The sequence below is a fragment of the Nesoenas mayeri genome, assembly GCF_963082525.1.
Source record: "Nesoenas mayeri genome assembly, chromosome: 14".
Lineage (NCBI taxonomy): Eukaryota > Metazoa > Chordata > Aves > Columbiformes > Columbidae > Nesoenas > Nesoenas mayeri.
Window position 1 is genome coordinate 2,394,229 of NC_137556.1, and position 24,643 is coordinate 2,418,871.

The 24,643-nt window shown below is 50.9% G+C and overlaps 1 protein-coding gene across 1 annotated transcript in view; it reads left to right on the forward strand.

The window, feature by feature from the left end:
• Positions 1 to 1,366: 1,366 nt before the first annotated feature.
• STK10 (serine/threonine kinase 10) overlaps positions 1,367 to 24,643 on the forward strand; it is a gene marked incomplete at its 5' end in the record, with an annotated part of 42,741 nt that continues 19,464 nt past the window's right edge. The window contains 2 exons of the mRNA XM_080353201.1: positions 1,367 to 1,522; positions 12,733 to 12,897. Of these exons, the coding sequence (XP_080209327.1) occupies positions 1,367 to 1,522; positions 12,733 to 12,897 (321 nt within the window). The remainder of the gene's footprint in view (positions 1,523 to 12,732; positions 12,898 to 24,643) is intronic.

A 24,643-nucleotide genomic window follows, 5' to 3' on the forward strand; every position in this document is an offset into this window, starting at 1 on the left:
ACCACTAAGTCCGGTGTTAACACCAGAGATATTGTCAAGCACGGCTGCACCGTCGGGTGTTTCCCCTAGATGTCTCCATTTAATACTTGATTTCAAGTTGGTTTTTCAGAGGATCTGAAGTTGTGCCAGGGACGAGGATGCGAAACCTTCACACTTGACACCAGTTGGGTCACATCTTCTCTAAAGCAAATTCATGGTGGGTGCCCGTGGTGCTGATACACTCGAATTCCTGCTACTGGGAGTTTTTCAAATGTTTATGTTCGGGTATTTTCGCATGAGATGAACTGGGGGAAGAAGAAAATGTCCCTCTGTTGCCAAGGGAGTTGAGGGTTGTGTTTTTACATGTGGAGATGTGTTTCTTTGCTCGGCCCCCAGCAGCGCAGCTGTACAGATGTTGTTCACTCACCACACTCTGTACACTGGGCTGAGCGGGCAGGAACGTGACAGCAGCTGCTGAGGAGTTTCAGACCTTTCCTACCAGGTCTCCAGTGTTATTTGTATTTGGCATTATCTCCAGATGCTCTGGCCTCTTCCTCGCTGTGCTGGGGGCACGGGTGATGGGGAGTGACTCATCATAAGAAAAAGTTGAGGTACTAGAGAGAGCGCAGAGATGACGAAGCTGGTGAGGGGTCTGGAGCACAAGTGTGATGGGAGCGGCTGAGGGACCTGGGGGGTTCAGCTGGAGAACAGGAGCTGAGGGGAGACCTTCTGATCTCTGAACTGCCTGAAAGGAGCTTGGAGCATGGAGGGGGTTGGTCTCTTCCCTCAAGTAGCAAGTAATAGGACAAGAGGAAATGGCCTCAAGTGGCACCAGCAGAGGTTCAGATTCTTCACCGGTCAGGGCTGTCACACATTGGAACAGGCTGCCCAGAGCAGTGTCACCATCCCTGGAGGGGTTTAAAAGGCGTTTAGACGAGGTTCTCAGGGACATCGTTTAGTGCTGCAGTGAGGTTATGGTTGGACTCGATGATCTTGAGGGTCTCTTCCAATTGAAATGATTCTATGACTCTATGACTCCCCGCCTTGCTCAGGGACATGACTTGCCGGCGGGGCCGAACTGAGCCGGGCTGTGCCAGACCACGCCGAGCCGAGCCGAGCCGAGCCGAGCTGAGCCGAGCCGAGCCGTGCCCACCCGTGCCCATCCGCGCCGGGGGGCGGGCGGAGCGCGGCCGGCAGCCAATGGCGCGGGGCGGGGGCCAGGCCGGCAGGTGGAGCGGCGCCGGCTCCATGTGCGCGGCTGGAGGCGGCCCCGCTCCCGCCCCGCCGCTCCCCGGGCGCAGCGGCTCCGTCCTCCCCCGGGGCCGGGCGCGGGAGGCGGCTCCGCTCGCTCCCCAGCCGCCGCCGGGCAGCCCCGCACCGCTCCGCAATGGCTTTCGCTAATTTCCGCCGCATCCTGCGCCTCTCCACCTTCGAGAAGCGGCGCTCCAAGGAGTACGAGCACGTCCGCCGGGACCTGGACCCCGGCGAGGTGTGGGAGGTGGTGGGGGAGCTGGGAGACGGCGCCTTCGGCAAAGTCTACAAGGTGGGTCCGGGCTGGGGAGGGGGGCGAAGCACCTGCGGCCCCGCGGGGGTGGCGGTGCCTCCTCCCGCGGGCCGGGGGCCCGTTGGAGCGGCGGGATCCCCGCTCGCTGAGCAAACCGGGCAGCGGGGAGTAGAACCCGCGTGGGACCCGGGGCCGGCTCCGCGCATCCCGCACGCTGGGATGGCGGGGGGCAAAGGCAGCGAGTCGTCCGGGGGTGCGGGAGGGCAGCGCTTCGCTTGGGGCAGGCGAAAGGCGAGACACAACCTTTCCTTTTCTTTTCTTTTTCCGCTTTTCCCCTTATATCGCCTGTTTTCAGAGCGATGCTTTTGTAAGGCGACGAGGTGTTCCTTGCCAAGCTTGTCGGTGCAATGAATGGAGGGAGATTTCTTGGAAGTCAGCAGTCTCGGGGCTGCCTCCAAGTTTTGCGAGCCTCCGGGGGGTGACATTATTTGTATTCCTGTGGTCCTCGCCGGCAGGAAACTCAGAGCGAGGAGAGGAGCCCAGCTCCTTGAGAGTGGGGACACGTCCAGCGCTATTAATGTTTAACTTGATGGTAGAGGATGGAGGTTTTAAACGCCAGAGACTCGCTGTACTTTGCACTTTAAAGCAACGGCGTTCTCGTTGATACTGTCTCCGAAACACTGCGGTGCAGCAGCTGGCGGAGGAGACTTGTGTTTGGGGCCAGTTGAAGGAGCAGGTTGGGGATGCAACCCCTCTGGGACACCCCCATCACCTGCATCATTGGAGATGGGGACTGTGAATTAGCTGTTGGGCAGCTGGTTTTTGATGGTCTCATTTAAGAAGGCATTGCCTCTTCAGAATTGAGACATAAGTAGTAACTAAAGAGAAGGCCAGGAAAGGAGCGGGTTGGTTGCGGGTCAGGACAGAGGTGTTTGACCACAGTGTCCTGGGGTTTGTTGTATTTACTTGTCTCTATCATGCTATTTGATAGAAACTCTCTAAAAAAACTGGGCCATAAGTATCCCTGAAGTGGAACTCTGTGGCGAAGAATCCTACCACCTAATAAAATGCATTTCCTAAGGATCGTATTTAAATCTCTAATATATTTATCCTTCCAAAAGTAGCACCAGTGGTGATCAGTGCTTCTGTTACCAGTTTACTTGGTGGTGTGCATGGGAAACCCATTTGTGTGTAGCAACGTTCTCTCTTCTCCTCGATAGTTATTTGCTTATATTTGCTTAAGTTTCCCATGCAACGATAGGAATGAAGTAAACATTGTAAAATAAGTTAATAGGCTTCTGAGACAAATAAGAACTTAGAAAGGATTGAAATCAGTTATTCTTTTATTTTAGACATGTATAACATATGCAAAGTAGGTAACTTTCAGAATAAAGCTACTTTATAAGTAGCTGGTTTGGTTTTTATGTCTGTTATCATACCTGAATGCCTCTGCTATTAACTCCAGCCTCACACCAATAACAAAATTATCAGAGTAACTCCAAGTACTGTGGGCTAAGGATGTCAAGGAGTAACATCTTCCTATCGCCAACTACTTCCATCTTCTTTGATCCCAAAGACAATGTGCGTTATAGTAAACGACACAGCGAGGGCCACGTGTTTATAAACAGAAGTTCACTCCATCTATAACTAGTACATTCAGGCAACTGTCCGCTTTTGAGATGTTTTAACACGATTGATTGGGGGCGTGGGTTAACGCCGTGGTAGAAATCACAAGGCTATTTTATTCTTCTTAGTGAAGTTCTAATTCTCCACGTGCTCTGCCTGTTCTCCATCCTGGTTGGTGACCAGACGCGGTTGATTTTTGAAGAGTTCTTGTGCAAGATGTTGTTTGGTTGTTTCAGAATCCCAAATTATCCCGGTGCCACACACCATGAAGCCCTGATAACAGTCAGCAGCATTATTGCTGGGATGTAGCGTCCTGCCATGCTAAGATTTAACTTGCATATTGTCTTTCTGTGTCTCTCTAAATCTGGAGCACTACCCCAGGTGCAAATAGGATGGAGGTGTGAAGGAAGAGGCCTGACCTCCTGTTTTCCTCAGCTGACAAAGAAGCCCCAAACAAACCAACCTGCTTGTGTGCAAGGAGGACGTAGGTGGCCAAGGTACAATGAACAATTTTAATCATTGTCTCGAAGCCGCTTTAAATTCAACTTGCTTCTCACACAAAAGTGATGGTTTGGAGCCAGGCGGTGTTTGTACGGCTGTGAGAGTTTCAGGATGTTTGAATTAAGCTCCCATCCGTCTTCCGCCCCTTCTCCGCACGCGGAAACACGGGGAGGTGACACAACCCGCCTGCGCCGCATCCTGCCCGGCGCACCACGGCTTGTACTCGCTCCAAAGAGCCCGTTGTCCCCGAGCGCCGCAAAAGGAAATCTAGATGTGAAGGAAAGAAGAAACACGCTCTTTTTAGCGGGTTTTGTTTTTACGGCGCCAGGTTAGAGCAGGCGGAAGGAGGGTTCGGCTGTGCGGGGGTTTTATTGGTGGGTGTTGCTGTCAGGGTGGCTGGGTCACCCCCTGCGCTCGGCTCAGCAAACTTGAACTGGTTTGACACAGCATTTAAAAAAAAGTAGGACAGGCTTGATTTAAATATATGTTAATTAAAAAGAATCAAATCCATAGTGGAGCCTGAAATGTATACAGCAGACCTTAAGAAAGTTGCAGCTGGTGGAAACTAATGGGATTTCCCTATTTTTACACAAAGACCTTTTTCAGCAAAATAGGACCTGGTTGTATGAGGAAGCAGCGAAACACATTGCAGAGGTTAATGAAGCTGAGAAGTAGGAAGGGGGTGGGGAGAGACTGTTTCTTTCTAGCTCTCGTTCTACTAATGTCTTGTTTTTGGTAAGGTTATGATAAGGAAGTGATAGCAGCCCATAGATAGCAACACGCTGCGTGCCAAATATGCTTTGTTACCCACCTCATTTGTTACCCAAAGCTCATTAAATCGATGCTCTCAAGTCAGTCATTAGGCCAGCAGCTGGGAGCTGTGATGAGCTGTGCAGCCTGGGCAGTCTGCAGCACCACTGGGGTTGTGGGTCTGTGAAAATACAAGTTCCTAACTCGGACCCTTTACGAACAGCATTAAAAAGGGCAGAGTTATTTTTCTTTGAAAACACCTAGGGTAAAATTTGTATAAGTGTACAGTGAACCGCATGTTACTCGTCGCACCCCAGACTGCTTCCTGTAAAGAGATTTTAGACCTATACAGTATTGCCATGAACCATATGTTGACCTAAAGAAAATGGGACGAGCAACAGTAACTCCAAAGTGTCAGAAAATATTTATCATTCAAACTTGTTTTCACATGGACCAAAAGACGTGCCATATTCAAATACAAAGCCTCTTGTCGTCAACAACTGTGAACCAGTTCATTGCATGCTGAAGCAACATTGTTGGTCAAGAAACCAGTTTCTGGCATAGCGCTCTTTGTAGTTACTTTTGCTTTCTTTGAGAGACTGCAAATAATAAGATGTAGGCATTAACACCTCGTGAGTACATTTAACTTTCCAGTTAGCTGTAGCTTTATTCAGCATGACTGTAGATAAGGGTAGCAGCAAACAATCATTGGAGCTTAAAGAACATTTTTTAAATAAGTACCAAGGCCTCATATTTGTTCTGAAACTGTTTGTTTTATTTTCAGGGAATATTGTTTCATTTAATTGTCTTGATTTTTTAATTTTTCTTTGAAAACACCTAGGGTAAAATTTGTATAAGTGTATGGCTGTGGCTTCACTGGTCCCAAGTCAACATCTGTTGGTGTGTGCAGGGAGGGAGGAGCAGCAGCAGCACCCCCGTGAGCTGTTTTTGAATTACAGAATAGTTTGGTTGGAAGGGACCATCAAAGGTCACCCAGTCCAACCCCTGCCATGAGCAGGGACATCTCCAGCTTTGCCGCTCTCGGGGATGTGCAGATGCTCAGAGCGCAGCCAGCACCGTGGGCTGCGCACTTGGAGCTGCTAAATAGCATCTCAGTCCTGCAAAACTCATTAACCGGTGCAGTGTTGTTGCAGGTAATTGCATTAATATCAGCGGGAGCAGATATGTGAGGGCTCTTCTGGGCGTTGAGAATTCATGAGCTAGCAGGGGCTGACGTGACCTTTGGGAAGCGTGGGCTCTGCTGGAAGAAGCCCCGGGACTCGCCGCTTTTCTGGTGGTGGGACGGTTTTGCCGCGCTCGCGCCTCTTGTGAAATGCTATCTCCTCTTCCCAGGGCGCGCTGATGGGGACACCGGCTCCCCGATAAGGTTTTCTCCTCGCAGGGTGGGGACAGGCTGCTGTTGTTCTCCTTTTTTTCCTAAGATACAGCTTAAAAAGCTGAATTTGGGTTATCTGATGTGTTGTGGTGGTGTTAGTGCTCGCAGCCCCCAGCATAGCAGAAAAGGGGTTTGTTCGCTTGAACTTGCCCTTGTGCCACAGCAACTTGTAAGCCTGCCTTTTATGTTGTTGGTCTCCTTTCTTCTTAAGACACGGCTTATAAAGCTGAATTTGGGTTATCTCGTCTATTATGGTGGTATTAGTGCTGCACATGCTATGGACTATAAATGCTCTGTTTTGAAATTTGGGCAATAAAAGGCTAATTGTTAAATGTTGTGCAGCTGCCTTGTAAGGCTGGCTTTCACAGCAATGGGCCCGTTGGAAGTCACGAGACCGTCCCTGTCCCTCTCTGCTCATCAGCTGAACCTGCACCGCGCTGGTTCTGCACGAGTTGGCTCAAGTGAATCGGGCTCAGCTCTTTTCAGTTTGATTCACGAGGGGTTTAACATGTAATTCCTGCAGAGGGTGTCACAGAGAGATGCTAATCTGCTGGGTTAGCTTTACAAAAAGAAGGGAGAGAGAGGAGCAGGGGAAAGTTTAAGTTGACTGTAACCATTGCCACAAAAAATATTAAAGACCAATGGTAACATCATATTATGGCCTTGTCCCTTAAAATAGCTGAAGGGTTATCTTAAAATGTTTCAGCTGGGGAGAAAAGAGGAATGGGAAGATACCACTTCCTTACTTATAGAGCCCAACAATATTAAACCTGATTGAACTCTAAACTTGATGTTCACTTTAAACTCGGTGAGAGGCGTGATGCTGCGTCCCTGCTGGCATCCAAGCGAAGCTGGTCCTGCACTCTGCGGAGCCGCGGCTGTGTCTGTGTGTTGGGGAGAGGGATGGCTCTGCGTGGCCTAAATATTTCGATAATGACTTCAGTGTCACGGCCCAGAGCTTGGCATCCCTGCTGGCAGTGGGAGCCGTGGGCAGCTGCATGGAAGAGAAAGCATAGATGAAGGCTCTGAGCCTTTCGCTCTCGAGCATGTGGCAATCGCTGTTCCTTAGAAAAATCCCTGCCCAGCACATCTTGTTATTTTCATTTCTTTTTTGAGTGTGCAGTTTCCTTGGGGGAAAAAAATGGGTGTTTTTCTCATCCTTGGGATGGTGCTGGCTGTAAATCTGGGGGTTTCCTCATGAGTCTCAAGCCAAACTTACCGTGTGTTCGGGGGTCCCCAGGGGCTGTGCTGCCCTGCGCCCCCAGCACTGCCAGCCTCCTGCAGCCCGAGACCCTGAGCCGAAAGGGATTCAGCTGTGAAGAGCAAAGCCGCTTAAAAACGTCTTTAAAGTGATGAAGTAGCAGGTGTGTTTGAACAGGCTTGCTCCTGGGGAGCGGTGGCACGTGGGGCTCAGCACCGTAGACCCCCCGGCATCGCCCGGTGGCCGGAGCGGCTTTGCTGCCGTTGCAGAGGGGAGAATGCAGCCTGTGCGTGCTGCCTGGGGACACGGGGCTGGAAGGGGACACGTGCCCCTGGTTAACAGTGGGCTGATGGGCGCTAGTGCCGCTGGAGCAGCCTCAACCGGCTTCTGTTTCCTGTGGGTTTTGTTGGCTGGGCGATAGAAAAGCACCTCGCTTCTACCCTCCAGACATCTGCTCGTCGAGACAGAATGTTCTGCCCATCCGGCACCTGGAGACTTTCCTGACGTTCTCCCTTCTTGTGCAATTCCCTGGCACCTACCTGTGCTCCTGTCCTTATAGCCCGTGTCCTTGTTTAACCAACCAAAATGTTTGTGCGGTATTTCAGTAGGCAGGAGGGACAGCAAAGGAAGCTGTGAGCCCAGCAAAGCCAGGTGGTGTTGGTGGACCCCAGCGCTTGCATCTGTTGGTGCTGAGTTGCTGCCTGCCCTGCTTTTCTCTCTTCACGAGCGCAGTCACGCTGCTGGGGTGTCCTCCCTGGGCACTTCTGTGCTATGGAGATCAGGTTTGTTGTTTTCTCTTCAAAGGCCTTGCTTATCTGATGCTTTTCTAGCACAGTGTTGTGGCACTGACTGAATGGAGACCAGGGCAGGAGGGCTTCCCTTGGATCACTGCGCTCTTCCAGGGGACCAGTGGTTTGAAGGATGTCTTGTGCTTCCAGGTTCTAAGCCTGTGTAGGTTGAAGGTGTTGGATCCATGTGCATCTTTAATCTCTCCAAACTTTGCATGGAAATTTGTCCACTTCTCACTCTCACCAGGACCACGAGCTCCCCTCAGTTTCTGTAGGTGGGTTGTAGTGGGTTGTACCAGTGAAGAAGCCTCTTCTGGCCCCTGCTGCTGTGTTTGGCTGCACGGTCTGAACCATTGCGTGGAGCTTTTCTGCTCCTTGACCAGCGTACAGCTGCTTGGGCTGGTTATCTCTCACCCCCTTCTGCTGGGCCGTTGCTGAGCTTTTAAGGCAAGAAAAGGTGTATGTGCCATGCTTGAGTCGCACATTTTTGGCATGTCTACATATAAAGCAAGTCCTTGGCTATAGCTTGAACTCTTGGGTGATGTTGCTTGCTCAAGCTTGTAAAACAAGAGGAAAGTGTTTCTGCTGTTTTTTTAACTAAGACTTTTTGACTTGTTTTGCAAACCACTTCCACTTCCCCCCGGCCCTCGCAGAACTGTTGGCACAGCTGCTGGAACAGCAGAGCTGGTGCAGCCGGGGTGGTTGGGGCCCTGCCCGCCCCGATGCCCCCGGGACAGACCCCGCGGGCTCTGCCAGGGCTGTGCCAGCCTTGCCGCTGCGCCCGTCGGTCACCACCTGCTCTGCTGAGTTAGATTCATAGAGTCATTTCAGCTGGAAGAGACCCTCAGGGTCATCGAGTCCAACCATAACCTCACTCTGGCACTAACCCATGTCCCTGAGAACCTCGTCTAAGCGCCTTTTAAACCCCTCCAGGGATGGTGACTCCAGCACTGCCCTGGGCAGCCTGTTCCAATGCCCCACAGCCCTTTCTGGGAAGAATTTTTTCCTAATATCCAATCTAAACTTTCCTTGATGCAACTTGAGGCCATTTCCTCTTGTCCTATCCCTTGCTACTTGGGAGAAGAGACCAACACCCTCAGCATTTCCAAAAAAAAATGCAAGACAGGCTTCATTTATGGTGACAAACTGAAGTTGGCTCTAGGGGGCTTGTCAGACACGGAACGTGTTTCAGCTCCCATTGATTCTTTGGCAATAATGTGAGCACTGACTCAAGCCTGTCTATCCTGGGTTTGTTTATTGATGCACAGAGCTCAGACAAAGTTCATCAGAGGGCGATTAATCATTACGGGGGAATTAATCATTATGTACTCGCTGAGAAATACTAAAGTGAACAGTTGCTTGCATACAGAGACACACAACAGGAGTATGGTGAATATGGGGGGCTTGGGGGAATTCAGAACTACCAACCCCAAGTGCAGCATCCCCTGAAAGCACCAGCCTCTTTACTCCTGGTTCTCTAACAGCGATATCTGAAGCATCAGCTCTCTTGGCATAGAGAGCAGGCATTGAAGGATGGGAAGAGAAGCTCGCACCAAAAACTTGGTGGCACATGATTGCAGAGCAGCTTTGAAAAGGTTGTCCCTTGGCTTGGGAAGATTGTGGATAAGCAAGCGTAGGCGAAGCAATCGGGCTGCGCTCGGTCCTAGCTCTGTTCTTCCTACCAGTGAGTGTGAGTTCACGCAGGGTTTTCCTCTGCCTCGCCTAGAAACTGGCCGTGCCTTCCGGTAACGCGTTCTTTAGAGGCTTAAAATAGTTCCCGTGTTTGTCGCAATCTGGATTTCACCATCGCTTGGAGGGTGAGTCACAGGCAAAGGCCAAACAGCCTCTTCTGTTACCTGAACAGGCACCTCTCGCCCCTTAAATCCATAAGCCAAGCAGCAGTTTCTCTGAGCTTCTGCCTTCTGGGGGCAATCCCGCTCATCCCTGTTCCCTGGTATTCCCAGAGTGTTTGGCAGCACCATGTCCAGCTCTTCTCTTGCTCCAGAGGGCACCAGCAAGGTTCTTTGCTGTGTATCCTGAAGCTGGGCTGCTGGCACAGCTTTCTGAAGGTGGTTTACTGGATAACTTCTATTCACTGTGTTTGCTTTTGTGGAATGCGTGTTCCAGTCCCGTTTCTGCACACGCCTGTCAGCCGCGGTCTGCGCCCTGCGTTCATTTGCACAAGGGCTGGTAGTGGCCATCAGGGCTTTTCAGGTGTTAAATGCCAATACTGTAATGAATCTCATGTTCAGTAGCACATCATGGGCGCTATGCTGGCAGCTGTCTGCTTCGTTTTTTTTATTGTGATGCTAATTAGCTCTCCAGGGGCAAATTATCCATAGCATTAAAATGTCCAGGAGTGCAGGAGCTGAAAGGTGAAAACTAGGTGTGCTTTTGACTGACCAGCTGCAGGTCATGGGCTGGCAACAAACAGTTTCTGCACTTGGGTTCTCACCGTCTGGGTGGTTCTTTTGCTTTGGTCCGCAAATTTCACTGGAAAAAATGGGAAACACCATGAATTCCAAAGGGGCTTTGCATTTGGGGGTGTTTTACCTGAAAACAGAGGCTCTCTCCCCGTCTCTGCATTCTCCACATGGACTTTGGTGTGTTGGAGACCATGTAATTAGGCAAGGCTTTGCAGAAGACTTTGGATTTGTAGTTCAAACCGTGTATTTTGCAGGATTGCATTTTAAATTATGTGACTGTCTAACAAACTCGCTGTTCGTGAGTCAACCTGGGATGCCTTCTTGGTCATTCTTGGTGTTCTTCTTTACTCCAAATCATCGCCTCTTCCTCTCTTTGGGATTGAAAGAAGAACCAAAACACCCACCACGAGAGAAGTTTTCATTTCCTGTGCTGCAAGATGAGGCGTGAAGCTGCAGAAACTGGTGACAACCCTTGTCTTGCCGCCCGCAGATGCTGCCTCTGCTCAGCCTGGTGCTGTGTCCCCCCCTTGCCATGAGGGGTATCATCCGGGTCTGCACGTTACAGCCTTGGAGGTGCTGGTTCCTTCTGCCTAATTGCTACCTTGGCTTTTTGAGGTCAGAGCAGCACGTGTTTTGCTTTGTGATAACGTCTCAGGGCAGATTCTGATCTATTGCACAAGGATAAGCAGAAATCAGGAAAAGGGCTTTAAAGCCTAAAACGTGAGGTGTCTGAAACCAGCTCCCAGGGCTGGCAATGTATGCATTTATCCTGCTCAGCATTCCAATAAACCTTCATGGAATAATACCTCTGTCATAATATGTATGTGGGAAAACACCAGCAGAGAAGCTGAAGGGAATTGTCAGATGTGAGTTACAGGGGGACTGTGTGGTGTATTTGGCCAAAATCTGACGCTGCCTGTACAAATCTCTGTCAGGGTTGGAGGATGAGCAGACAGAGAGCAAAGGAAGGTGGAAAAACAGGCAGAAGCTCCTTGGGTTTGCAAAGCTCTTGCCATGACAAGCGTGAATTGCTGAGCTCAGTTCAGGAGTGCCCACACCAGCCCGTGGGCATCTCCCTCTGGTGTGGGATGAACGCTGCAGTGTCCCCTGATAGAATGGACACGGAGATGGAGATAGCTGGGAAAATATGCTCATAGGGACAGTGCAAAGTGGTGGGGGAAGGCAGCAGCTAATTCTGTTGAGGATGTCTTTAAAAGACTGAATGCCCAGCAGGGTGTACATGGGCTTTTATCTAGAAAGGAAACGATTGCTGGGTTGCTCGCCCACTAGTTGTAGGAGTAGAACAACGAACACATGGGCTGCGGCCGCTCCCTCACCCACAGCTTGCAGCCCAGTTTGCAAAACCACGGTCCTCCAGCTCAGCATCCTGCACCCCTGGGTGCCTTAGCGAGCCTGGGTGCGGGACGAGAGGTGGCAGCGTGGCTGCCGGAGTGGCCCCCGAGGCTCAGGGGTGAGGGCAGGTTGTTTCAGAGCTCCCAGTGGGAGATGATGCTGTGGGGTACGGGGTCGTGCTCTGCTCCTGGGTTTTTATAGGTGCCTGCAGGGCCCCAGCATCCTGGCGGGGCTGAGCTGGCCGGGACCCGCCGGTGGGAAGCGTGCGGTGGCTGAGCTCCAGGGGAAGCCCCACCTCTTCTCACAATATTTACTTCCCCTCCTTGGACCTCTCCCAATGTTGTAAGTGCAGAGCAAACAGTGGGGCACTTCTAGCTCCCGTTTGGAAGCGCTGCACTTTTCCCTGGGCTTGCTGTGCTCCGCGTCCCCCCTGCACCCTGCTCTGCGTGCCCTCCTTTGGGCACCTGGGAGCAACTCGGTAAGAAACTTGAGCAAAAAAAGACCCCAAACACCCTAATTTCTTCTGCAACCAGCACAGGCTGCTGCCTTGCATTTGGGCAGCCAGCCCAGGTGGAAATGGGTTTGTCCCCTGTGGTAAAGACACAGCTGCCCATTCCAACTGGTGTGAGCGCAGCAAGTCTTCAAAACCCAGCAGAGACTCAGGGGTCCCTTATTTTTCTTCCGTTTGTTACATGTTTTTTTCCTTATTTCCATCTCCCCCTCCCCCTGGTCCTTGGCACACAGTTATACTATCACCTAAGCCATATAAAACTGTTCAGCAGGGCTTGCAGTGTTTACACGAGGAATTCATCCTACTGTAAGCTCCCACTTAGGTTTTCCAAACACAGATATATAAACTGCAAAGCAGTAAGAAAGGTCACAACCAGAGCTGGCCCAGCTCCTCTGGTGGTAATATCCACAGTGGGATGTTTTATAAAAGCCCCTTTTCCCCATGCCGAGCAGTGATGTGGGCACTGGAGGCTGGAGGGAGGCAGGAGGATGCTCTGGCCCTGCTGCAGCATTCATCTCCTCTGGGAAGCTATGGGCATATTTAGGAAGCAGAAATGCATCTGCGACTTTCCACGCTCGTGTTGTGGCTGGTACTAAGCATGTGAATCGGAGGAGTGAGAATTGTGCACGTACGTGTGCTCCTGGCTTTCCTTGCCTTGGCACTCATGCTGTTGTGTGTTTGGTTTTTTTTCTTGCAGGCTAAGAATAAGGAAACAGGTGCTTTAGCGGCTGCCAAAGTCATTGAAACAAAGAGTGAAGATGAGCTGGAGGATTACATGGTGGAGATTGAAATACTGGCGACCTGCGATCACCGGCACATCGTCAAGCTGCTGGGAGCGTTTTACTGGGATGGCAAGCTCTGGGTAAGGGGCCATTGCTGTGTGTGACACATACAGCTGTGTGTTACACACTCTGCACAGAGGAAACAGCCAGTTTATAGTGAAGGAAAACCTCTGGAGCAGCTCGGAGCATCAGCGTGGGTTAGAAATGACTCACACTCCCTGTGTGATCAGTGCCTGGATTTTCCCCACTTTCTTTGATAAGCAGCTTTAGTTAGAATACAGTTTGCTTATAAATAGCCCAGGGAAGAGCAAGATAACTTCACTGTGCAGTGAAAACTGGAGTTGGTTTGTTTTTTTTCCACCGTGGGGAGTTGGTAAAGGTAGAAAATGCGGCACTGATGAGGGCACCTCAGCCCCTCTTTTGAAAGGTCAGATGGAAGGGGGACACTGGGTTTTGATTTGTGCCATATTTCTAGCTCAGCATCTATAGCGCAGAGGCAACTGGCAGCAAGAGCTCCTTTTCCCATGATGGTGGAGCGCAGGGACATAAAATGCAATCCCACGGCTTAGCGCAACAGCTAGTCGTGCTGCAGCTGGAACAGCGGGTTCCTGCATCTCTTTCCCATAGCCTGGCAAGTGTATATATATTGGTGTTTTGTTCCATGCCTTCTGTTTCCTTTGAGTCCCTGGCAGCAGAGGAAGGTGAGCATGAACAGCTCCTGCACGCTGCCATGGGAAAGGTGCAGGGGCTGGAGAGGGTGGGTATGTGAACCCTTGTACGCTTGCCCCATGCTAGACCTGAATAACTGTGCAGATGTGCCTGTGTCAAGAATGTAGAAATCGGGTGAATAAGAGGATTTCCAAACCCACATTTTTGGCCAGTTCATCTGCTCCTTCATGTAACTCCTGGCAAGTCAGGGGAGTGTCCAAGGGTGCGTTCAGCTCTGTCACTCTTTCCTTCCTCTTTTTAACGCTTCAGATGCCTTCGTGGCCTCCCAGGGTAATCTTACTAGAGTTAAAATAAAAAGAGATCTCAGTTTCTGAGACTTGCGCTTGTGAGCTGAGCAGTCAGAGCCCTCAGCCCCTGCTTGTCGTGCCGGGAGAGCCGAGGCCGGAGCGCAGGCTGAGCCACCGGGCTGTTGTGGAATAACAATCCATGCCGAGTTCGTGCCTCGGTTACACGGTGCTGTTGTACTGGACAGTGTCTGCTTATTCAGCAAGCATCTTTTCCAGCGTCAGCATGGGTCGGTGTCCCTTCTTATTTAAAAATCCATCCAAAAAGCCCACAGGTTCTCTGTGACACCCCCCTCAGCGGGCTGCGGTACCCAGCGCTGAGCGCTTCCTTCAATGCTGCTTGCTTCGAGGGTGCAAGTTGTCCAGAGATGTGGTATTTGGCTGGCCAATAACGATGATGCTGAGCACTGGGTGCTTTAAAGAACAAAGTAAATATGTACCTTTCTGAGGAGGTGAAAGGCAAACACCTCTCCTAGGAGGGGACTTGGGATTTGGAGAGATTGCAACTAATCTCGGCAAAATTAAAAAGGCAAACACGCACCGAGCTTGGGCGAGGGGTGGGACCAGTTTATATTCCACCCTGTTCTGCTGTTTTTACCCCCCTGCTCTCTGCCTGAATTTTCTACATGGGCCTTGTTCGTTCGCTCTAAAATGTCAGCCCCCTCCCCTTTCCCTTTCCACCTCCTCCCTGCAATAGGAAGCTTTGCCTTCCTTCCTGTAGGGAAAATGGATTGCAGACCTCCTCGGCTCTGCTTTTGTCTAAGAACTGCTTTGTAATGTCATATGCTTGCTGACCTACTAAAATTAAACAGCCTCTTTGAAGCTACTGGAACAAGAGCCTCCTGTATGAGGCTTTCCCGTGAGGGCAGATGCTACAGCCCTGTCCATTGTTTTGGGAGGAGGATCATTCTCTTTATTTGATTATTTGAGTGGCATTTGCATTTTGTTGTTCAGGCTCGTCTTAATAATGCTGTAGGGTTTTACTGGCTTTGAGAGAAGTAAATAAGCCAGGCTCTTCTTCTTCTGGAAGGCTTTTAGTTGCTACCAGGTTTTCCCTAAAGTCAAAGGCTTCTCGGTCACCAGTGCTGCTGGGGAATATTTGCCTCCAAATACAAACACTGGCTTTCATTGTCTTAACCACACAGATACGAATGGCATATGGACATTTTAGGCAGCGTTTTCCTGGACCATCTGCACAATGTGTGCATGGACTTTGCTTTGAGTGGCTCAGGCTTTGGGTAAAGCTGCTGTGGGTGCGTGTGGGTCGGAGATCCGCTGGGGTTTCCTCGTCCTCGCAGCCCGGTGTGGAAGGACCATGTTGGAAGTGAGAAAGGAGCGGGAGCACATGGACAGGCTGGCAGGAGGTCCAGGCGTGCCCGGCGTCCTGGATGGCGGGAGCTCTTTGGCTCCAAATAATGTGCGGCTCGGTCTGTGCCATGAGCAGCCTCGGTAGCGGTGCCGAGAGGGGCTCAGCGCTGAGAAGGGCTCTTGCTAAATCGGTCTGTTGACTGTTCTTTGCCTCTTGAACTAAAAAGGAAAATATGTGCGGAAACCTGCCCTTTGGTGGCAGAGGCTTCCTCATCCCCCCGAGCTGCGTTAGGTCCTCGTAGCTCCTCTCTGCCGGGGTCTGGCTTTGCGCATCAGTAACCAGAATGTGACATGCGATATTTACAGGGCAAAAAAAAGCTTTCTGTGCAAAGGGAGGTGGCTTATCCTACAGCAGCTGCTTGAAATCCATAGCATTAAATGAAAGCGTAAACCAGCAAACTCCTCTCGCTTTTGTACCTGATCAGCATCAAGCTGGAGGAGGAGAACCCCAGTTCTTGTGCATGGCAGAGCAGAAGCTCACTGCAAACCATGGGCAAGGCTTAGAGGAGCCCAGTGCATCCCCAGGAATATCACTGGGGAGATGACAGCACCCAGCATGAATTTCCTTGGCATATAAATACACCGCAGAGATGCTGTGCCCTCACCAGCCATCTTGTGCCATTTCCTTCCCCCATCTCCTTTTCTCTGCAGAGACCAAACAGCCTTGTGCTGGTTGAAAACAGCCCAGGGAGGCTTGCAAAACTGCAGTGGTGGCAGCTTTCGTGATCTTCTTTTGTGATTTTAGTTTTATTATGAGCCCTGTGGCATTTGATGTTCTTTTGCATAAATCCCAGCTGCTGGAAATGGGGGCACCAAATGAAAGCTGAGAATCTCATGCTATTAAAAAAGAGAAAAAGAAAAGGTCTGGTTTGAGTCCTTGTGGCTGGGTCACATTTTAAAGTCTTTCTTTCTGAAGTGCGATGTAGGACTTGGAAACACAAAGGCAACCCCCCTCACCTAGTATACAGGCAACTTTAAAAACCGACTTCTTAAAGCTATTTTGTGACCAAGATGAGAGTTTTGAATGCTTAACGGTGCTTAATTTGTGCTGATAATTTTTAGTACGTGGGAAGGAAAAACAACAGGGCTCTTGTTGTGTCCCTCTTGAGGGCTGTGTAGTGGGGTTTTTTCCCCTTTCAAATAACACATAAAGACCGAGACCTCAGAGGAAGGGAGGAACTCTCGATGTCCTGCTTCTGAATATCTCTGCTGCTTCTGAGCGTCTGCTCTCACAGACAGAGGAGCAGGGAGGGGAGTCTCATTGCAGGGATGGGTTCCAGCTTCCCTGCGGGATGTTCCTGCCCCAGGGGACGGTGGCATCTCTGCCGGACAACCCAACGCGCCCCAGCAGACGATCTCCAGGGCAGGACAGGGATCCTGGGCTCCCTCCTGCAGGACCTGCCGAGATGCTCCAGCGTTAGTCTGTAGGGTTCTCTGGAAACTGGCCAAAATGTTATTTGCCCCCAGTTATTTAACCACAGGGCTCTGCCAGTAGTGGTACAACTTTTCTAGCGAAGCACAGGGGAATTCTCTTCCCCCTCCTTTGCTACAAACCATGGTTGCTATAGCAAACGGGCTTTTGAATAAACAGATGTTTCCTGGAGATCAAAGCAAAAATCGCTGTACCGTGCAGGTAACGCTGCCTTGCCGGAGCGTTTCGGGGATGGTTAATTTAATCAGCTTAAAGTTTCTTCTCGCTGGCCCGCTGCGTGGGTACGAACTGGTACGGCTTGCAGAGAGACAGCAGCTCTGGAGCTGGTCTTTGTACTTCCCTTAAAAAAGCGTTTTGCATTTTCTGTGGGCAGGCCCTGACCTGTTTAGCCGGGGACTTTTTGGATTGCTACCCCTTTGATATGGATGTTGACTGGAGATTTGGGCATTCTTGAAAATCCTGTATCATAAAGAAATGTTTGTTATCCCATGCACTTGGCTGCTGGGCTATGTGAAGCATCTGCAGCTTTTAATTCTCTCAAGTTGGAAATACCTTTTGTTTAAAACAAACAAAAAGAAAGCTGATAACAGTGTCAGATTCCCTTAAGTTTCCCTTAGCAAAGGGAGGTCATTGCAGCTTGCAGGGATGTATTGCAGGGTGAGCAGCCCTGGCTGGATGCCCTTGGGGACCCGTTCACATGAATGCTGGACCAGATTGGGCTCTCCAGGCTTCTCAGTCATCCATCCCTGAGGAATCTGAGGGCTATTCGTGTGCCTGTACAGTGTCACTTGGCAGGAGACCTGCAGTCTAAACTGGCCCTTCCTGCTTGGCCTTGTTTTCCTGACGCTTTGTACCAAACAACCCTCCCAAAACTGCTTGAGCAGTTGTTTGCAGCTCGCAAGCATTGAACTGTGCACACAGCGGAGAAGAGACCTGGAAAAACAAAGTGATCTCAAACCTGGAAGCTTTGTTAACAGCTGGCCAGCCTCCTAGAGGAGCAAGCCTTTGCTTTGTCTTCCTCCTTCCCCAAAACTGCAGAAACTGAAACCTGTGCCAGATTTGGCTGCACCTCAAGAATCCCAATGCTCTGGTACCCGTGAGCTGCTGCAGAATAAGCCCTGCTGGGCAAACCGGCCTGGAGGAGGTGTTTGCTGGACCGGTTTCTAGATTCCTACCAGGCTACAATTTGGGCAGAACTGCAGAACAACCCCAGTAACTTCTACAGGGTGGGTGGACAAGGAGCCGATGTGGGCAGACATCTGTGCACACCGGGGACGGGCATCGCCGTGCCCCAGGAGGCTGGGAGTGCGACAGGGACATCCCTGCGTCCCCTCCTTGTCCGTAGGGTCAGCTGGATGCACATCCAGGGCTGGGAACTGGGAGAAGCAATGTAGCTCGGTGTTTGTTTGTTTGTTTGTTTTCTGATACTTCTCTGGTTTTCCACGGGGAAGCAATTGCTGTTCAGAGTACCATAAGTGACCTGAGTGGGTGAGCACTTCTGGAGGTCTAAGGCGTTTTTCTGGCCTCCTCTCTGCTGTAAAGCTGGGCAGCAGGTGCCTGGGACCAACATATCTGCTCTGTCTTGTGAACGTGAGCTTTAGCATTCACACTCCTGGCAAGTCGCTGGAAATCCTGTTCTGGGTAAAACTGAGGCTTTCCCTTAAAGCAGGGATGGAAACGGAGTGATTTTGATCAAGCACCCAGAATGACTTATGCAGAAGGCAAGTCACCACAGCTCAGCCAAGTTCAAGAGCACTTGTGCAGGCAGCAACATGACAACACAAGCTAGAATAGAAGCCTTTGTCTACCATCCTTTATACAGGATAACATTGCAAGAAAAGGCTATTGAAGCAATAATAATGCCTTCTGATTACATACCCTTGTCATCTATACACCATGGAATGCTTTTAGAAAAGAGACCTGGTGTGATTATCCCAGTTATTAGAAGGGGGAGCTGAGTCACAGACAAGAATTTGCCTAAAGTTTACCCAGCAGGTACATAGTACTTGGGAATGAGTCTTATGTGCTGAATCCCAGTCCAAGGTTATAACCATAAGGCCATAGTTTTATGAAAAGAAGGCAGCAGACAAGAAGCCCATAGGCAAATCAGTTTTCAAAGCACTTTAAAATTTTGTTTACAGATGAATCACAATAAGCCATGTTCCCACTGGGCTGACTTACCAAGGGAAATGCTAAGGAACAATGTCTGCATATAAATGAATATTTATGAACTACCTGTGCATAGGAGACAGTGCCTTGAAGCCTAGCTTCAGCCTGTGCCCTGCGACAAGAGGCAGATTGCAGTTTCGCACTTCTTTATTTTAGATATAGCCTGAAAGTTGTCATTTGGGAGGAAGGGATGGTCTTTTGCAGACCTTATGGCTTGGGGTGGTGGTTTCCATTGACTTCAAAGTCCTCACTGAAACAGTTAAATTGCGCTACTCTTGTCTTGTGGGATGGATCCAGGTACCTTGTGTTGTGAATTTGGAGATAATCAGAACAAAGAACTGTTTCTAGGGAGGTGCTGGGCAGGAGTGGAAAACTTGTAAAGTCCTTTACAACCCCTTCAAGGAGTCGTCGTCCTGGCCAGGCAAGGATTTGAGGCTGTGTTAATAAATGACATCAGGAAACTTGTCCTGGGTCAAACTCCAGCCCTCACGATAAGTTCTGCCCTTCTGACACGCATCATCTCTTTTAGATGCTGGCACAAACTTGGGGCGCTTGAGGTTGCTGAGTCTTCCCACTGAAGAAGCTATTTAGATTTGAAAAGATTTTCTGCATTTTGCTGCCCATCCAGTAACAAATGCTCTTGGTGGACTGAGTGGCCTCTAAATGCCAATTAACTTGGTGAGAAAAAGGGGTTCACAGTCCCAGCGCTCAGAGCAGCAAAGGCTTTGCCCTGTGCCTGGACAGAGAGCCATTCCCTGGGTGTTTCTCTGTTTCTTATAGCTCTGATCCTCTCTGCTCTGCATCTCCTACCTGTCTGTATTTGCTGGCCATGGGTGTTCCTGGATTCTCATCCCTCTGGGAGACAGGTCAGCACGTTAGGATGGTCAATTCAAAGGCGTTGGCTATCAACCCTTGTTCGTTAAAAGAAACTCAATGCCCTGTGTGATTCTAGCAAGGCAGAAGTTGCTTTTTGCGGCATCAAAACCATTTGGTTAGCCTGAGAGGAGTTTTGATTTGTTCTGCCAAATTTTCCGTAGGAATGGGAATACTTGTGCCAAACTGTGGGGGGGTAGTTCGAGGAAATATTTTGTCATCTCAGAATGATTTAGATGTGAAAAATCTCATGCTCGGTCTCCCAGTGATGGGCAGGGAGCTCTGCATTTTGAGAGCAGCATGCAGTGATACCAACTTTGTTTTCAATACAACCTTGCTGCTCCGAAACACCATAAACCTTGGGTTTCTCATGCACTGTCCTGCATCTTCATTCCCTCACTGCTCATGGGGGCAAACTTGGGTTTTTTTCCCTAATTTCAAATATTTTTCTCTGTAGGTTATTTTGTTCGGAAAAGGGAGGAGAAAAGGTTTATTACATTTAAAGTCTCTGAATAGTGTCCTTGTCTGTAAGGGAAAATTGGCAAGCTTGGAGCTCTCTCTTACAGAGAGCTAATTATTTTGCTTCCACCTACAGCATACTTGCCATGTCAGACAAGCTATTGACATTTGTGCTCCGCTGTGGCAGCAAAGCGGCTTTTGGTGGCTTCTGCATTGTTTTGTGGCCTCTGCAGTGTGTGCTGAGGGCCAGCGGCAGCTGGAGGGGAGCGCAGAGCCACTGGAGTTTGCGGGTGCTGGTGGTTCTCGGGGTGTTTGTCCCCTTTGTGTTGGTGGCACGCTGCCTTGTGGGGCTCTGGAGGTGAGGTTGGGACGGCCGGTGTGCATCCTCGGTGCACAGCAGGATGCTGGAGGGGCTTGTCCTGGCTCACATAGCTGGAGCAGCTCAGCCTTGCTTTCGATCAGCCCATCTGGTTGACAAGCGATGCCGGCATAATGTGTTCCGTGCTTTCTTGCAGCCCTCTGGCGTGTGTTGGGTGAAAGCGCTGGGCAGGAGGGTGGTGAGGAAAGTGCCAGGTTAAGTGGGTGTAGGAATGTGATCCACCTCCTCCCTCTGCTCTGTCAGCTTAATCCTTGGACTTCAGTCGGAGCAGGGCAGGCTGGCCGAGACAACGGGAACACTCGACACTCTTGCAAATATAACGTGACCGGTCAGCACGGCCCTTGATTTTAAAGGGGAGAGTAGATCTGACCAAAGGGTATTTAAAAACTAAGATGATGCTCCCCAAAACCAGCCCCGGCGGTCCTGCATGTGCTAAGAGGGGAAGTGGGGAGCTGCTCCTGGGAGCGCTGATCCGACATCGCTTGTTGGCTTCACAGCTAACGCCGAAACTTGGGTTCAGATGTCAAACACACAGAGTAAAGGATGTGCCCCTTGACCGTGACTAAATATGGCTTCTGTGCCTAAATATATCACTGTGTTCTTTCCACCAGAAAGGAACGGTTTTGTCCTGTGGGGTTTGTGTCACTTGGAAGCCGAAGCCCTTTTCTTAGTCCTTGGAAGTAGAAATGTGTCCAGAGTCTTTGCTGGAGCCATGAAGATGGACTCGGTCCATCAAACCAGGGATCATGATGGGCTTTGAGGGACAGGGGATGGGGCTGCAGGGGGGCGCTGAGAGGATTTGGGGCAAATAGCTGTCTGCGTTCTTTGTGCTCCACTTCGTATTCACTGCAGCCAGCATTTCTGGACTGGGGACGTACCCTCTGTGAGTTTTGTGTGGGTCTTGCACCCCCTCCAGATGCTCCTGACCTTGTCCAAGTCCTTTTGGTGCTACAGCAAAATGCAGAGTTTGAGAAGTGGCTGTTGCCACTGTTCTTTAGTTCCCGTGGCATGTGTATTATGGGTTCTGTCATTGGTCACTAAAGAGAAGAGTTCAGCATCTGCCCTTCCTCCTCCCCTTGTGAGGAAGCTGTAACCGCAATGGCATCTCCCCTTAGTCTCCTTTTCTCCAGGCTGAACAAAACAAGTGACACAAGGCCCTGCCGTCCTCCTCTCTGCAATGGCAGCTCTGCATGGGGAAGGACCGAAACCGGTGACAGCGAGCGCGCCCAAGGGACACCCTTCTCCTTCTCCATATGCTGCTCAAACTTGGAGAAAACCAAGCTGGAAACGATCTTTGCTAATAGTAGCATCCACCTTGGGAGCTTTGTGCCAACTCAGCATCCTGGAGAGAGATGAGGTGGAACATGTGCGATGTCTGGCAAGGAAGCAACCTAGAAAGCATTTCCCTTCACCAGCTCAGTCTATAAATGGAGCACCGTTTACCAGATGTACTTTCCTTATCTCCCCAGTCCCTCTGTGCCAATACAAGGCAGGAGAGCTGGTGGCTGTGCCAGAGGCTCCTCTCTGCTGTAGGTGACAAGGACACCTCCAGGTTCCCCCACGGACATGGCAGAGGCTGTGCATGGGCGATGGGGCTGCCATGGCCACAGGATGCTGTGGGTTACCTTCTCCCCGGTGGCAGGCAGCCGCTTAGACAAACAAAATGAAGCCTGCTGCTGCAGATTGCTGAAGTGCTTCAAAACTGTGCCAGGAGGGCGGATCTGGGGGCAGACAGGGACACCGCCGTGCCCGCTGGTGCTGATGCTCAGGTGGGAAGGGAGCTGGCTGGGTGGTTACAGCCCAGCGTGCTGTGCACCCATGCAGTAGCAGCCTGGGAGCTCTGGAGCACCACTATGACACCAAAGCAACTGGGCTATTCAACATGCAACTGCAACAACAGCAAAGCCACAGGAAGAGCCCGCAGGCACACACCACCTCCAGTGACCTGGGAGCGACAAGGGCTCCCCCATCCTAAAGGGACCTGGGGGTCTCCTTGTGCAGCCAGCTGCACCCATGGGAAATGCTGGGCTGCCCAGGCCCCCAGCGCCGGGATGAGCTGCCCCCAGCTTTCCCAGCTGATGGCCTGACTTTTTTCTCCCTTTCTGACTGGAAGAGGCATTTCTGCAGCGCTGCTGCGGAGGGAACAGTTCATGGGCCTCTGCCCTCTGACATGCCAATGGGGTGAGTAACGCTGGGCTGAGGGTGCGTCCTCTTAATTGGGCTTCAATTGCGAACCTCAGTTCAGGGACAAACAGCTGTTCCACCCTTGGCGACTGTGCCGTGTTTGGTAAAAATACCCTTCAAGATAAGCTTTTTTTATTCCTTTTTTTTTTTCATGTTGTAGAACATCCTGGGAGTTCAAACACACCCAAGAGGCAGGATGGGAGGAGTGAGCAGGCTCTCAGTCCTACCTAGGAGGACTTTGGTACCTGGGCAGGAGATGCTGCTCCTGGTTTATCAGACCTAGAATCTGCACTGGGCTTTAATCCATCCTAGGTTTGTTTTCTGGGTTGGTGTCTGTCCAGCCCTCACCTGGTCTACAGTGCTGGAGGGATTCTCCTCGTGCCGTGTCCAATCAGTTGTCTTGAGCTGCAGAGCTGTATAATGCTTTTTTAATAATGTGTGGTACCCCCTCGCTCAGGTACAACTTAGTCCTGCATCTTTAAGAGCGTTTAGTTTAAACCGTAGCTGTATTGTACATATTCTCCTGGGCAAGCCCAGGCTCACTGGACCCTGCTTCTTCTCCTCCCAGGCAGTCACTTATTACTCGAGCAGCCCAAAAAAGGGCCCCAGCATCTCTGCGTGCCCTGCTCCCACTCAGGACACAGGATGCGGTGCCTAGAGGCAGGATTAGGATGAGCCATGGGAAGAATCAAGGTCACCAGCAAAGCCTTTTAATTTTAGTGGACTTTCACTTTCAAATTTAAGTCTAAATTTAATTCTGCTCGTGCAAAAGATCCTTGAAAGGGAAAGATTATGTGGCTTCTGCATGCAGATGTCTTCATGCTGTTTCACTAATGGTATAAGAGAAAAGGGCCCTTTTTGTTTTGTTAAGCAGTAGTGCTAAAAGTTTGATATGAAGGCTTGAGCAGTAGTGACGGTGGATTCCATTCTCTGTCTATAAATCCGCTGCCCAAATGTGTTCCTGTGCGTGCAGCTCGTGCGTCCCCGTCGAGCCGCGCACAGCCCAGCGCCGTGCCTGCGTTTCTTGGCCGTGGCGTTGGAGCTGAGACTGGGGAGCTCTGGCCGTGCTGGGAGGCAGTGTCCGTCGGTCGTGTTGCTCAGATAGCTAACGGGAGCTAAAAGTGAGATTTGCATGAGCCTACAAGGCGTAGTTGCAGCTGCTTGTGGACTGAAAACTAAAATGCCAGTAGTGGGTAACGCCCGGGATTTCCAGCGGCTTCGAGGAGGTGCTGCTGCTGCGTGTCCCCCCGCAGCCCAGCGGGGCTGGGCGGCCTTTGGTGAGGAAGTCCCCGGGTTTCTTGTGCTGAGGAAATCGTTACAAACAGGATGTTTGCTCCAGCCCTGCTCCAGGCTGCTCACTGCACGCCCTGGGTGGGAGGAGGAGGAGGTGTGGGTGCTCCCCCCGGCTCTAATTAGCGCGAGGGAGCCACTTTCAGGATGTCAGCATTGGGGCAGAGACCCCCATGGGTCTTGTATCTGTGTCTCATAAGACCGCAGGGGCTTTTTTGGGACCAGATGTGTGCAATCTGTGTTCTGCAGTGCTGCTGCGGCTGTGCAGCGAGCCCTGTGCCGGGTCCCAGCTCTTGCAGGGGGGTTGCTGTGGCGGCCGAGCACCGCGCAGCCCGGTGCGGTGTGGGGAGGTGAAATACAGCGCCAAGATCAGCACAGTCACTAGAGCGGTGACTGCTCCAGCTGCGGCCTGAGGACACCTCAGTGAAGGTGTAGTCAGCCTGTACATCAAAGCACGTGGAAACAGTCCTAAGCAAAGAGTGAAACTCTTTGCATCCTTGGGTACATCACAGACTCCTGGCTGCACAGATGCACAGGCTCTTGTTCAGCACTTCTCTTCCAGGATCCTCCCAACCTGATCCTCATTGCAGGAGCAACAGGCTGCCTGTCCCAGGGTGTCACTGCCCACCTGCCTGTCCCGCGGTCCCCACTGCAGGTCC